Source organism: Cebus imitator, unplaced genomic scaffold (assembly GCF_001604975.1).
Source record: "Cebus imitator isolate Cc_AM_T3 unplaced genomic scaffold, Cebus_imitator-1.0 Scaffold440, whole genome shotgun sequence".
In the NCBI taxonomy this organism is placed as follows: Eukaryota; Metazoa; Chordata; class Mammalia; order Primates; family Cebidae; genus Cebus; species Cebus imitator.
In genome coordinates, this window is record NW_016107755.1 from 1,139,202 (window position 1) to 1,153,330 (window position 14,129).

Genomic DNA, 14,129 nt, shown 5'->3' on the forward strand with positions numbered 1-14,129 from the left:
CCTCTCAGTCCCACACAAGCCAGCTGTCTCACACTATAGAAAAATATTCATGAACAAATTTGTATCAGTCACAGTGAGGGGTGACACTTTAAAGAGCACATCATGTTCAATACATCCCACTCCAACAAACCCCATAGCACAGCTGTGTACACTGTTCTCCCCAACACCCACACACATCAGGGTCCTCAGGGTCTCATGTTTACAAGGTGATGTGAGAGACACATCAGAGCCCTGTCATTGCCTGGGATAGAACAAAACCAGAACCTGGTCAGAGCCTACAGGAAATGCCGCTAAAGGAGGAATTGCGGGCTGGGTGAGCTCCCCCATTGGCTCCCGACCACAATATCCCAACGATGTCAGGGATCAGCCTCCTTCATACTTACTTGCAGCCTGAGAGTAGCTGCCTCCTTTTTTATCTGTGGGAAGAAAATATTCTGTGAAGGCTCAGAAAGGTGGCAAGGCCATGAGGTCCTAGAGGAACCTCCTAGTCTTGGACCCCAGATAAGTTTCCAGAAATGTGTGACTGCAGACCAGGGCAGTATGAGGAAAAACAAGGAAAGCAGCTGTGGGTCCTGGACCAACTGCTCTACTAAGAACTGTCCTCAGCAGGGACGTTCCCCTGTGACTGTGACTGCTGGGATCAGGTCCCCATCACCACGGTAATCAAGGAGATAAATCTGTCCTTCATTGTCACAGGTGCTTTACACAAGAGTAAGTGCTGGCACACAGGGCCCAGGCTGGGTAGGCTCATGAGTGTGGATGATGCTTCCCAGTAACCAGGCAGCACACACCTCTACCTGGGGCTTGAAACCCTCAGTGGGACAAGAAATCTCAGACCCCACTCCTCACCTCTTCCTCACCTGAGCTCTTCTTCCTCCACATCACAGCAGTGACCACAGCTCCAGTGACTACAGCTCCAAGGACAGCCAGGCCAGCAACGATGCCCACGATGGAGATGGTGGGCTGGGAAGACAGCTCTGGGAAAAGAGGGGAAGGTGACAGATTCTGACGCCCAGGCCCCAGCCCTGACCCTGCTGAAAGGCTCCAGAGGCTCCTGCTTTCCTTAAGAGACATGATACCCCCATCTCCCTCCTTACCCCATCTCAGGGTGAGGGGCTCGGGCAGCCCCTTGGTCTGCAGATGGCAGGTGTATCTCTGCTCTTCTCCAGAAGGCACCACCACAGCCGCCCACTTCTGGAAGTTTCCATCCCCTGCGGGCCTGGTCTCTATGAGCTCCATGTCCTGGGTCTGGTCCTCCCCATCTCGCTGCCAAGTCAGTGTGATCTCCGCAGGGTAGAAGCCCAGGGCCCAGCACCTCAGGGTGGCCTCATGGTCAGAGATGGGGTGGTGGGTCACGTGTGTCTTGGGGGCATCTGAAGGGAAGAGTCAGAAAATTCAGGCACTTTGCATTCCTCATGGGACACTCCAGCAGCACTCATGTGATCATCCTGAGAATGAAGAGGACACCTGGTGTGGTGAAGGGAGTACAGAACCCAGGCACCAGCCTGGACACAGGCACCTGGGATAATCTATTCCTTGGAAAGTTCTGCTCTCTCAGCGGAGGAGAGAGACTGCTGGTCCTGTCCTGAGTAGAGGCCAAGGGACTCAGAGGACCTGGAGTCCGACCCCCACACACATTGAGTGTGAAGCAGAGAACCAGGCCCGAGAGGAAATGGCTTGGTGCCCCAGGCTGCTGTGGGGTCAAAGGGAAACCCTGTTCAGTATTCCAGGGACTGTCTTCACCGCCACTCCCTCAGAGACTTCATCCCTTAATCGTATTAGAGAGCAGGGCGGTCCCTCAGAGTCATTCTCTGGCATAGGATCTGGAAACCCAGGAGGATTCCTGAGGACCAGAGGGAGGGCCATATTCGAGTGTCGGTCCCATTTTCCTCCCCTACTTGTGCGAGGCCAGCCTGGGAGTTCTGCGGGAGATCAGGGAGGCACCCCGTTGCCCCTGGTACCGGCGCGCTACAGTGTCTCCTTCCCGTTCTCCTGGTGTCTGCGGATCCACCCCAGGCACCTGCTCTGAAGCTAGGCGCTCATCTTCTCCGCCACATTGTCCGCCTCCCACTTGCGCTGGGTGATCTGAGCCGCCAGGTCCGCGGCGGTCCAGGAGCGCAGGTCCTTGTTCAGGGCGAGGTAATCCTTGCCGTCGTAGGCGAACTCGTGATACCCGTGGAGAAGGCGTCCTTCGGACTCCAGGTCGCAGCCCTACATCTCCTGGAGGGTGTGAGACCCTGGCCCCGCCCCCGCGGTCACCCCGCCCACCGAGCCCCGCCCCCGCCCAATCTGCGGGGATTTTGGCCTAAACTGAAAACGAAACCGGGTAAAGGGCTTGGCTGGGTCCCCCAGTCTTGGGGTGGATCTCGGACCCGGAGACTCGGTGTGACCCAGGCCGTACGTCGGGAACGGGGAGGGGTCGTGACCTGCACCCCGGACCGGCGTCAGTCACCGGCCTCGCTCTGGTTTAGTAGCCGGGCAGGGTCCGCAGGTTCACTTGGAAACTCTGTGCGGTGTCCTTGAAAATCCGTGTCCCCGGGTCCCAATACTCTGCCCCTCCTTCTCCATCCACGGCGCCCGCGGCTCTATCCTCGGACTCGCGGCGTCGCTGTTGAACCGCACAATCTGCGTGTGGTCCATGTAGCCCACGGAGATGAAGCGGGGGTGCTCAAATACCTCATGGGGTGGGAGACTGGGGGCGAGGAGAGGCTGAGACTCGCCCGACCCTCCTCCCGGCTGGTCTCCCGGGATTCTGAGCCCCCGCGGGGCGGGCCCCTCGCTCCTCCCGCAGAGACCATTTCCCTCCGGACCCCGCACTCACCTGCTCAGGTCTCAGTCAGGGCCAGGGCCCCCAAGAGCATAAGGGAGAGGGTTTGGGGCGCCATGGGTGGTTCGGGGCGCCAAGGGAGACTGGGGACTTTAAAACCGGGACCGCGGTGAGCTGATTGGCTTCTCTAGGAACCCGACACCCAGTGGGAGTGGGAACTGGGTTCACGTCGTGAGTATCCAGGAAGAAGGTCCCGACACAAGTGAGGAGGGGAAGAGAAACTGCGGAGATAAGGAATCCCCAAAGCTGCGCCTCCCCAATCCATACACCTCCTTTGGGGCCTGAGAACCTGAGAGCCACGCCTGGGCCCTGGGACTTGGCCCTGACCCAGCTCCTCCTGTGCCAAGCGCTCTGTCTCAATGTCTCCCTGAGTCTTGGCCCAGGAGCTGCTGAGAAACCAGAGAGAAACCCTCAGCATGGGCCCCATCCCTCTCCCTTCACTTTTCATCCCTGCATCCCGGTCCCTGAACTGGACTTCCTGCCTCCCACTCCTTACCTGTCCCCCTGGACTCTTCTAGAAGCAAACTCACCCCATGGAGCTTGGTGCCAGAGAGTCAGCTAGCCCTGGGAATGGAGGTGTAAAACAGGGTGTTTTTTTCTTTTTTCTTTTTTTTTAAACGGTAAAGTTGTGTCTGAACGCATGAGATAGCATAGAGATCAGTTTGCTTTTTGTTTATTAACTACAGTGGGTAGCAGAATCTTGGTAACCCCTGAATGATCAGGAACCTAATTGGTAAAAAATGTGACTTTGGCCCCTTGATATGCAAATGTGTCTAACAGCATTAAAACAGGACTCACAAAGCTGTTTCACTTTCCCAGACAATGTATGTGTGACTCCAGCTTGTTGTATTTTAAATTTACCTTCATTCCACAGCCCTGAGTTTCTGTGTGAGTCCAGGACATCTCCTCAGTACAAAGTACACACTGTGTTACTGTATGTTGCAACCAGGAGCCAGTACAGACTTCATTCACCTCACAGTCGCAAGTGTTCAGTGCAGTCACAAGGCCCCTCACCAGTGCTCATGCAGTGCCTGTTTTTAGGGAGTGTCCACATCTAAGTGGTGTGTGCATATTTTATAAGAACACTTAGTATTTATTTAAACCTGATTAACATAAAAAACAATTCGTTTTTGGGCAGATCTAAAAACTACATAAGGTATTAAAGGCCAACTGCAAAGAACACCCTTGCAGGCTCTGTAGATGGATGTACTAAAAATCTATAAAACAATGTGTTTAAACCTAAGAATTCTGCTGCTTTCGATTTCCTTCCCTCTGCTCCTTCTCCTCACCTCCTGCTTCTCCAGCCCTTCCCTCCATCCCTCTTCTCCCTCAGGCCCTCCTCTCCCCTTCGTCCCCACCACCCTGTCACTCCTGAATTGTGGCTCTAGCACTGTCTCATTATCTGCTACATGACTGTTCTCTCCACAATGGTCCTGCTATTGTGAATCAGAGTGTGTCATTTCTCCACCTAAAACACTCCAGTGGCTCCACCTTGGTCTTGTGAAGCTTCCAGAGTGTCAGGCATGTGAGCATATGAGGGCAGACCTGATTCATCGTGTGTACTAAATTAATTTTTATTGACTGAATGAATGAAATATGAGTATATTAATTTGCATCACAGAAAATTATAAAATGTGAAACACTGAAAAAGTTAAGATTTTATTTTATGTAACTAGTGTGCGTATCAATTCATCAATTCATTCCATAAGTCTGTTGAGCCTGTGTATGAATTTTATAAGACTATGTAATAATCGAAAATATTGGCTTTAAATAACACCCATTTATTGTATTCATTCATTTATTTTTAGAGACAAAGTCTCCCTCCGTCATCCAGGATGAAGTGCAGTCACATGATCATGGCTCACTGCAGCCTCAAACTCAAGGGATCCTCCTGCCTCAGTCTTCAGAGTAGCTAGGACTGCAAGTACCACCATGCTCAACTAATTAAAGAAAAAAAAACTGTAGAGATAGCAGCCTCACTATATTATCCTGGTGGTCTCAAACTCCTGGCTACAAGGGATCCTCCTGTGTCACCTCCTCAAATGTTACCATTACAGGTGTGTGCTACCACCCCTGACCTAACAACACCCATTTATCTGTTTATAGTTCCTTAGTCAGAAATCCCAGGATGATGTGGATGGAATCTCTGTTCTGGACTTCCCAAAGCTGTGTTTTCATTTTGAATCCTCCTTCAGGCTTCTACAGAGGAGGCAGAATGCAGTTTCTGGCAGTTGTAAGACTGAGATTCCTGTTCCTTGCTGGCTGTCAAGGTAGAGAACAGGGAGGAATGTGGTCAATTCCTGGTGCCCACCAGCGTTCTTGCCTAACCAGCTTCTTCATTTTCAAAGCCCAGAATGGAGGAAACCCTTCATGCTCAATCCCTCTCACACTGTGAATCTCTATGCTCGGGAAGAACCCAGCCTTTCAAGTGCTCAGCTGATTAGGGCAGTCCAAGCAGGATAAACCAGCCTAAAGTCAACTAATTGAGACCCTTAGTTATATCTGCTGAATCCCCTCACAGCAGCACCTACATTAGAGTTGGTTGAATAATTGGGGGAAGGTGAATGACCAGGAGGTTGTTGTTGGGGGTATCACAGAATCAGCCTAGCAAGGATTGGATCTTCCTTTTGTGTTTAATTGAGAGACAGTTGGAAATTGAAGTTCAAGTAAAGTGATCATTGTGAACGGTAATAAAATACATTCTCTTCAGCCATGGAAATTCTCCTTACCTTTTACAACCAAGTTATATATTTAGTATCTTACAATTAATTTAGGCCGGGTGTGGTGGCTCATGCCTGCAATCCTAGCACTGTGGAAGGCAGAGGAAGGTGGATCCATTGACTCCAGAAGTTCAAGATCAGCCTGGGAAACATGGTCAAACCCCCATCTCTGCCAAAAAATTAGAAAATTAGCCAGGCATGGTGGTTCATGCCTGTCATCCCAGCTATCAGAAGGCTGAGGTCACAGGACCCCTTGAGCCCAGGAGGTGGGCACTGCAGTGCATGGTGATCACGCCACTACATTCCATCATGGGTGACAGAGAGAGACCCTGTCTCAAAAATAATAAAATTGATGATGACAAATTGAGAGCACATGCAAATTAACGTGTAATAATCCATCCTCTCTTGTGAAAATCTATTAGTTATTTACTATTGCCTAACAAATAGTAAATAACTAATAGATTTACAAATAGTAAAGCTTAGCAACTCAAAACAACAAATATTCATCATCTCCCACAGCTTCCAATGGTCGGGAATCCAGGAGAGGTTTCTGTGAGTGCTTCTGGCTCAGTTCCTCTCACAAGGCTGTAGTCCAGCTGTCAGCCAAGGGCTGCGTCATCTGAGGGCTTCACTGAGGCTGGGATTCACGTGAAACATGGCTCAGTCACATGGCTGTTAGAAAAGGCCTAGTTTCTTGTTGTCTGGTTCCAGAAGTCCTCAGTTCTTAGCCACATGGACCTTCCTGCAGGGCTGCTTGTCGCACAGCAGCTGGCTTCCCCCAGAGTTCATGATCCCAGAGAGAGAGAGAGAGAGAGACAGAGAGACAGAGAGACAGAGAGAAAGTAGAAGCTGCAGTGACTTTTATCTTCTACACCCAGAGTCACAAACTGTTATGTCATCATTACTCCATCAGTTAGAAGTTGGATTAGCTCATTCTCACACTGCTATAAAGAAATACCTGAGACTGAGTAATTTATTAAAAAAAAGGAGGTTTAATTGACTCATAGTTCTATATGGCTGAGGAGGCTGCCCCAGGAAACTTACAATCATGGCAGAAGTAGAAGCAAACACGTCCTTCTTCACATGGTGGCAGGAGAGAGAAATGCAGAGTGAAGCAGGGAGAAGCTCCTTGTAAAACCATCAGATCTCATGAGAATTCACTCACTATCATTAGAACAGCATAGGGGAACAGTCCCCATGAGCCAATCACCTCCTATGTGGTCCCTCCTCCAATATGTCAGATTACAATTCGTAAAACAATTCAAGATGAGATTTGCGTGGGAACACAGAGCCAGGCCATATCAGAAGTGCATCATTAAATCCAAGCCACACTAAAGAGAGGGAATTAAGCTGCACCTCTGGAACGGAGCAGTATTAACAAAATTAAAACTGTTGTTTCAAGATTTTGTAACTCAAAGGCTTTTTAAAATCTAATTGTTTTTCATTAATACTTTAAGCTTTTCTTTTATTTTAATTAATTTTAAGTTCCAGGGTACCGGTGCTGGATGTGCAGGTTTGTTACATAAGTAAACGTGTGCCATGGTAATTTGCTGCACCTATTAACCCATCATCTAGGTTTGAACCCCGACATGCATTAGCTATTTTTCCTAATGCTCCTGCCACCAATGCTCACCCTTCACAGGCCCCAGTGTGTATTTTTCCTTTCCCCTTGTCCATGTGTTCTCATTGCTCAGCTCCCAATTATATGTGAGAACATATGGTGTTTGGTTTTCTGTCCTGTGTTAATTTGCTGAGGATAATGGCTTCCAGCTTCATCCATATCTTTTTATGCAGCCATAAAAAGAAATGAAATCAAGCAAAGGACTTGATTTCACTTCTTTTTATTGCTGCATAATATTCTATGGTGTATATGTACCATCTTTTCTTTACCCAGTTCATCATTGATGGGCATTTGGGTTGATTCCATGTCTTTGCTATTGTGAATAGTGCTGTAATGAACATACACATGCATGTATCTTTATAATAGAATGATTTGTATTCCATTGGGTATTATACCCTGTAATAGGATGGCTGGATCAAATAGCATTTCTGGTTCTAAATCTTTGAGGAATCACCACACTGTCTTCCACAATCATGGAAAAAATTTATGTTTTCACCAAGAACATAAAAGCATTCCAATCCCAAAAAGTTAAAGGAGTGGGCTTTGGAGATATTTTCAAAAACAAGCCAATCAAACTAAGACAAGATCAACTGAAGTAGAAAATGACTTTCTACCGGGGGAAAGACTATTGGGAAGAAGTTACCTATGACTCTGGCAACTCCAGAGATGTACGGCCTGGGTCACCCCGAGTCTCCGGGTCCGTGATCCACCTCGTGGTGTCATACTGAGAAACTCAGTCATCCGACCACAAGCAGACCAAAAGCCACAGGGAGGCAGCCTCCAGCCCAGTCCCTCACATCTTCATCGCTTTCAAGCCCTGATATCTTCAATTCCCCAAGTCCCAAAGAGGATAAGGAGGAACACATCCCACTTGCGCACAAAGGAGTGGATGCACCAAAGAAAACTTCCAAGACTGTTACCATAACCCAAGTGTCTGAAAACAAAGCATCCCTGCTGCCCAAGCTGGGGACCATGGCAGCAGCTATTGGTAGGCCAGCCCCTCTGTCCTTGGCAGCGCCATCCCCACCGTCATCCGGTTTGGGAACAGCTGGACACAGAGCCAACTCCCCTTCTCTGTTCAGCATGGAAGGAAAATTAAAGATGGAGCCTGCCGCCAGCAGCCAGGTGGCCATGGAGGAGCTAAGGACACAGGTCCGCGTGGGGAAGAGCATCATCGAGAACATGAAGGACCAGCAGAAACGAGATATTAAACAGTTATTGTCTGAGTTGGATAAAGAGAAGAAAATCCGGCTTCGGTTGCAGATGGAAGTAAATGACCAAAAGAAAGCTCTACAATCAAAATCAATACTTAATTAATGAAATGTCACATTATTCATCCTGAGTCCGAGACTCAAATTTTCTACCCCAACCAAAATAATCTTGTGCCGAAAGATTAAAGGTTTGCCTCACCATGTCCCTGTTTGAAAGATTAGCACAAAAGTCTTGATAGAACAACACAGATTCCATCCAAGAGGAGAATCTTCCCCAGGGTTTAGTACCGGGGCTGGCACTCATTGTGACTTACACAGAGCAAAATTGTGCTAAAGGCTTTTCTACTCTGAAATCTCAATGTGAAGTGAAAACTCAGGCAGTTTAGTCCATAGTGGTACTATTTTGATGATATTTTCCATTAATAAAATGTAATTTCAGATTTAAAAAGGTTTTAATAAAACATTATTTTTTTTAATTTTGCCTACTTTAATTTCAGAACAAAATGAACAAACAAAATAAAAAACCACAATACACAGCATCCAATCCTGCTGTCAGAGTAGGGAAAGAATGGGGGCTTGACACCCTTGTTTCCTGCCTTCACAGGAGAGAAAAAAACACCAGACATCAACAGGGAGAGCCAGGCGGGACAGGGGCACTCAAGGCTGCAGTGGGAGCCATGGGGACACTATATAAGGGCAGTTTTCCAACTATGAACTCCTAATCTACTTCTTCCATGCGAGACGCATCCTCATCACCCTCACGAGGGGGGATCTCATCAGGAACTGCAGCACTGGGTTCCTCTGCTGCCACTTCATCTTCATCGATACCTAGACCTAGCTTGATCATACAGTAGATGCAGTTGGAGTGGGTCTGGGGATCCTCAAGGGAAAAGCCAGGAGAGAGCAGGGAGTTTTCAAACAACAGCACCACAAGGTCCTTGACTGCCTTGTCATTCTTGTCTGCCTCAGCCTTCTGCCACAGCGTCTCCACAATAGGGTGGTCAGGGTTGATCTCCAGGTGCTTTTTGGCCATCATGTAGCCCATGGTGGAGTTGTCCCAAAGGGCTTTCATGATTCACTCCATATTGGCTGTCCAGCCGTAGGTGCTGGTCACAATGCAGCAGGGTGAAGACACAAGCCTATTGGAGATTGCCACCTTCTCAACCTTCTTATCTAAGATTTCTTTCATGAGCTTGCAGAGGTTCTCAAACTTTGCCTTCCTCTCTTCCATTTTCTTCTCCTCCTCATCCTCCGGTAGCTGCAGACCCTCCTTGGTAACTGAGACCAGGCTCTTCCCATCAAACTCCTTTAGCTGCTGCACACAGTATTCGTCAATGGGCTCAGTCATATATACCACCTTGAAGCCCCCCTTCCACACTCACTCCACAAAAGCTGAGTTGGCCACCTGCTCTTTGCTCTCATCAGCGATGTAATAGATGGACTTCTGTGTCTCCTTTATGCGAGAAACATACTCTGACAGAGATGTCATCTCCTCTCCAGACTGGGAGGTGTGATAGCGCTGCAGCTCAGACAGGCGGCGTTGGTTAGTGGAATCCTCGTGAATTCCAAGCTTGAGATTTTTAGAGAATGCCTCATAGAATTTCTTGTAATTCTCCTTGTCTTCCGCCAGCTCAGAGAAGAGCTCAAGGCACTTCTTAACAATGTTTTTGCGAATGACTTTCAAGATTTTGCTCTGCTGGAGCATTTCTTGGGAGATGTTCAGAGGCAAATCCTCAGAGTCAACCACACCACAGATAAAGTTGAGATACTCTGGTATCAGCTCATCACAGCTATCCATGATGAATACAAGACAGACATAGAGTTTGATGTTGTTCTTTTTCTTCTTGTTCTCAAAAAGGTCAAAGGGGGCCGACAAGGAATGAATAGCAATGCCCTGAATTCCAACTGACCTTCTACAAAAAAGTGCTTGACTGCCAAGTGGTCTTCCCAGTCATTGGTGAGACTTTTGTAGAATTCTCCATACTCCTCCTGAATGATGTCATCAGGGTTTCTGGTCCAAATGGGCTTGGTCTTGTTTAGTTCTTCCTGATCAATATATTTCTCTTTGATCTTCTTAGTTTTCTTCTTCTTGTCCTTACCACTATCATCCTCATCTGAACCCACATCTTCAATCTTGGGCTTTTCTTCATCATCTTTATCTTCCTCTTCTTTCTCACCTTTCTCTTCCTCTGCCTCATCATCACTAATTTCCTTCTCTCTTTCCTTCTCCAAATAAAGGGTGATAGGATAGCCTATGAACTGAGAGTGCTTCGTCACCACTTCATTGACCCACCTTTCTTCCAAGTACTCTGTCTGATCTTTTTTAAGGTGGAGGATCACTTTGGTACCCCTGCCATTGGGCTCACCATGGCCAGCACACACAGTGAAGGAACCTCCAGAAGAAGACTCCCAGGCATACTGTTCATTGTCGTTGTGCCTTGTGATCATGACCACTTTCTCTGCCACCAGGTAGGCAGAATAAAAGCCAACACCAAATTGCCCAATCATGGAGATGTCTGCACTAGCCTGAAGAGTCTCCATGAATGCTTTAGTACCAGACTTGGCAGTGGTTCCAAAATTATTTATGAGATCTGCTTTGGTCATGCCAATGCCTGTGTCTACCAAAGTCAAGGTACGTTCCTGAGGGTTGGGGATGATATCAATTTTCAGCCCTTTACCACTGTCCAATGCGGAAGAGTCTGTCAGGCTCTCATAGCAAATCTTGTCCAAGGCATCAGAAGCATTAGAGATCAACTCCCGAGGGAAAATCTCCTTGTTGGAATAGCAGGTATTGATGATGAGAGACATGAGTTGGGCAATTTCTGCCTGAAAGGCAAAAGTCTCCACCTCCTCCTCTCCATGGTGCACTTCCTCAGGCATCTTGAAAAGAAAAGGCTCACAGGTATTAGAAAGCAAGGTGGGCTGGCTGTCCAACACACATGAGGCACAAGAGCAGCGCTGGAGTGACTCGAGGGCAATAAAAATTTATTAATAAAAAATTATTTAAAAGTCAAGGAAAAACAGATAAAATCAGGTGTATCTGTTTTTTCTTGACTTTTTAATAATTGCCATTCCGACTGGCATGAGATGGCATCTCATTGTGGTTTTGATTTGCATTTTTCCAATGATTAGTGATGTTGAGCTTTTTTTCTTATGTTTTTGGCCTCTTGTATGTCTTCTTTTGAGAAGTATCTATTCACATCCTTTGTCTGCTTTTTAATGAAGTTTTTTTTATGTATATTTGCTTATTTGTTGATTCTGAATATTAGAACTTTGCCAGATGAATAGATTGCAAAAATTTTCTCCCATTCTGTAGGATGTTTTTTTGCTCTGATGATAATTTCTTTTGCTGTGCAGAATTTCTTCTCTTTAATTAGATCCCATTTTTCAATTTTTGCATTTGTGACAGTTGCTTTGGCAATTTCATCGTAAAGTCTTTGCCCAATGTGTATGTCCTGAATGGTATTGCCTAGATTTTCTTCCAGGGTTTTTATAGTTTTGGGTTTATACTTAAGTATTGAATCCATCTTGAGTTAACTTTTATATAAGGTGTAAGGAAGGGGTCCATTTTCAATTTTCTGTATATGGCTAGCCAGTACTCTCAACACTATTTATTAAATAGGAAATCCTTTCCTCGTTGCCTGTTTTTGTCACATTTGTTGGAAAGCACATGGTTGTAGGTGTGAGGTCTTCTTTCTGAGTTCTCTTTCTGTGCCATTGGTCTACATGCCTGTGTGTGTGTGTGTGTGTGTGTGTGTGTGTGTGTGTGTGTGTGTGTTTTCCCAATACCATGCTGTTTTTGGAACTGTAGGCTTGTAGTATAGTTTTTAAGTCCGGTAGTCTGATGACTCTAGTTTTGCTCTTTTTGCTAAGGATTCTCCCAGGTATACAAGCTCCTTTTTTGGATCCATATGAATTTTTAAATAGTGTTTTTCTAATTCTGTGATAAGCTTCTTTTTTGAAATTAATGATTAAAAATATAAGACATCACAGAGCCTTGGGTGCTGAGGGGAAAACAGTTTCAGACAGAGAAAGGAGATAATATGGTGTCTCTGAGTTTTTCTTGCAAATACCTATAAAAACAATGTTCTCTTTAATGAGTTAACACAGTTTTGAACATAGAGTAACTAGATTAAATAGTTCCAAAGCTTCATTTCCATAAAAATAATGCCTTGAAAATAAGTCTTTGTTTTGTCTAAGATATCTCAAATTTAGTGGAAGTATGCCCCAAGGGCCAGTTTTCTTACTGAAATATCTTCTTCAAAAAACATCTGCCTACACCTTAAAGAAAGAAACACTGCCCTGTCTCTGGAGTAGTCATTCTTTTATTTCTTTACTTCTCTGATAAACTTGCTTTCACTTAGAAAGAAATTGCCTAATCAGATGGCTTTTCATTTACAAAAATGTAAATCTCATACCCCAGTCAACACATCTAACTTAGCATGATGCCAATAACTTTGGTTTGATGTAGTAGCCCAAAATGGTTAGCATGAATAGAGAAACAAGTTTTTTCAAAAACTAGCTGTTTAGTGGGCATTCTACAATAAACTTAACATTGTTTGTTCTGATATTGAATGGACGTGATAGAAGTAATTTAGACACCACTATGATTCTAAATACCAATGGTATTATGTGCTTCTGAAGGTTGTTTTTTTTTTTTAATTGTTTTTTTGCAGTCCTATTTTGCTTTCCATTCCTATTTGCTGTTCTATCACTGGTTATCCCTTTCTACTCTTTTCTTGTTTCATTTATTTTGATCAATGATGTGCATTTCCAATTTGGTGAAAGTTTAATTCAGGTGTATGTATGGTAAAATGTAACATGACATCCTTTGCAAGAAGGAATTACCTTGCACATCAGATTGAACATTGTATACTTAAAAATCTAGAGAGATGCCAGGGAGCCAAGGATCAAATGACCTATTTTTAGCCATTTTCATGGCATCCTCATCCATGAGAATGGCTCCTTACAATTCTCTACAGTTTTCTTCCAATGTAAGTAGTTCTCATTAAGGATTCTTACAATGAACTTTAGTATTCTTTTCTCTTTCACTTTAATAAAAACCAGGTATATTTTAATTTGTAAAACTCTGTTTAAGGAATTATAATCAAGTAACTACCAGGGTGCCCAGCACTGTTGTAAAACACAGAACCTGTAAAGCTACCCCGGGCTGCTGGCCATTCCCATCCCCCAGAAGGAGACTCCATCCTGAGTCTTGTGATTATTATTCCTTTGTATTTCTTTAAAGATTTGTGCAATAAGTGTATATGTATATCTATCTATCTATCTATCTATACATACATACATATGTATCTCCAAACCTAGTATTAGTTTTGCTAGTTTTTAAGCTTCCAGTATAGCAAATTCCTTCTGCATTTATTTTTTCATAATGCACATTACATATAGGAGTTATCTGCGGTGTGGGAGGCTGTCATTCGTTTATTTTTGCTGCTGAAGGTTTACATTTTATGGTTATACCACAATTTCACCAGTTTCCTATTGATGTATAGGAGGCTGATTCCAGTTTTTGCCATAAACATTAGTGTGCATGTCTCCCTGGAACGTAGGCAAGAAAGTCCCCAGTTTGTACAATTAGGACTGAGGTTGGATGATATATTGTATGGACTTTAACAATACTAGATAATGATAATATGATTTCCAATGTGATTCTGCCTACTTAATTTTTTTTTTTTTTTTTTTTTTTTTTTTTTTTTTTTTTTTTTTTTTTTTTTTTTTTTTTTTTTTTTTTT

The 14,129-nt window shown here is 45.1% G+C and overlaps 2 protein-coding genes and 1 pseudogene across 3 annotated transcripts in view; 1 reads left to right on the forward strand and 2 right to left on the reverse strand.

Annotated features, from left to right (window-relative positions):
• Nucleotides 1–3,080, reverse strand: part of LOC108290647 — a 43,431-nt pseudogene extending 40,351 nt beyond the window's left edge. Inside the window, exons 1-6 of the transcript XR_005197163.1 lie at nucleotides 2,822–3,080; nucleotides 2,453–2,692; nucleotides 1,962–2,237; nucleotides 1,098–1,373; nucleotides 861–977; nucleotides 384–416 (exon numbers count right to left, since the gene is read on the reverse strand). The product of XR_005197163.1 is annotated as a saoe class I histocompatibility antigen, A alpha chain-like (transcript). The remainder of the gene's footprint in view (nucleotides 1–383; nucleotides 417–860; nucleotides 978–1,097; nucleotides 1,374–1,961; nucleotides 2,238–2,452; nucleotides 2,693–2,821) is intronic.
• Nucleotides 3,081–7,770: 4,690 nt separating this feature from the next.
• On the forward strand, nucleotides 7,771–8,485 carry LOC119468492 (SH3 domain-containing kinase-binding protein 1-like). The gene is made up of 2 exons (XM_037732085.1): nucleotides 7,771–7,836; nucleotides 7,898–8,485. Exons 1-2 carry the CDS (start codon nucleotides 7,771–7,773, stop codon nucleotides 8,483–8,485), a joined length of 654 nt encoding a protein of 217 aa, XP_037588013.1.
• Nucleotides 8,486–8,861: 376 nt separating this feature from the next.
• Nucleotides 8,862–11,349, reverse strand: LOC108290619 (heat shock protein HSP 90-beta-like). The gene is given in 2 exon segments (XM_037732033.1): nucleotides 8,862–10,254; nucleotides 10,257–11,349. Coding segments are annotated over 2 exon segments (2,160 nt in total). The 5' UTR covers nucleotides 11,260–11,349; the 3' UTR covers nucleotides 8,862–9,097.
• Between the last annotated feature and the right edge of the window lie 2,780 nt (nucleotides 11,350–14,129).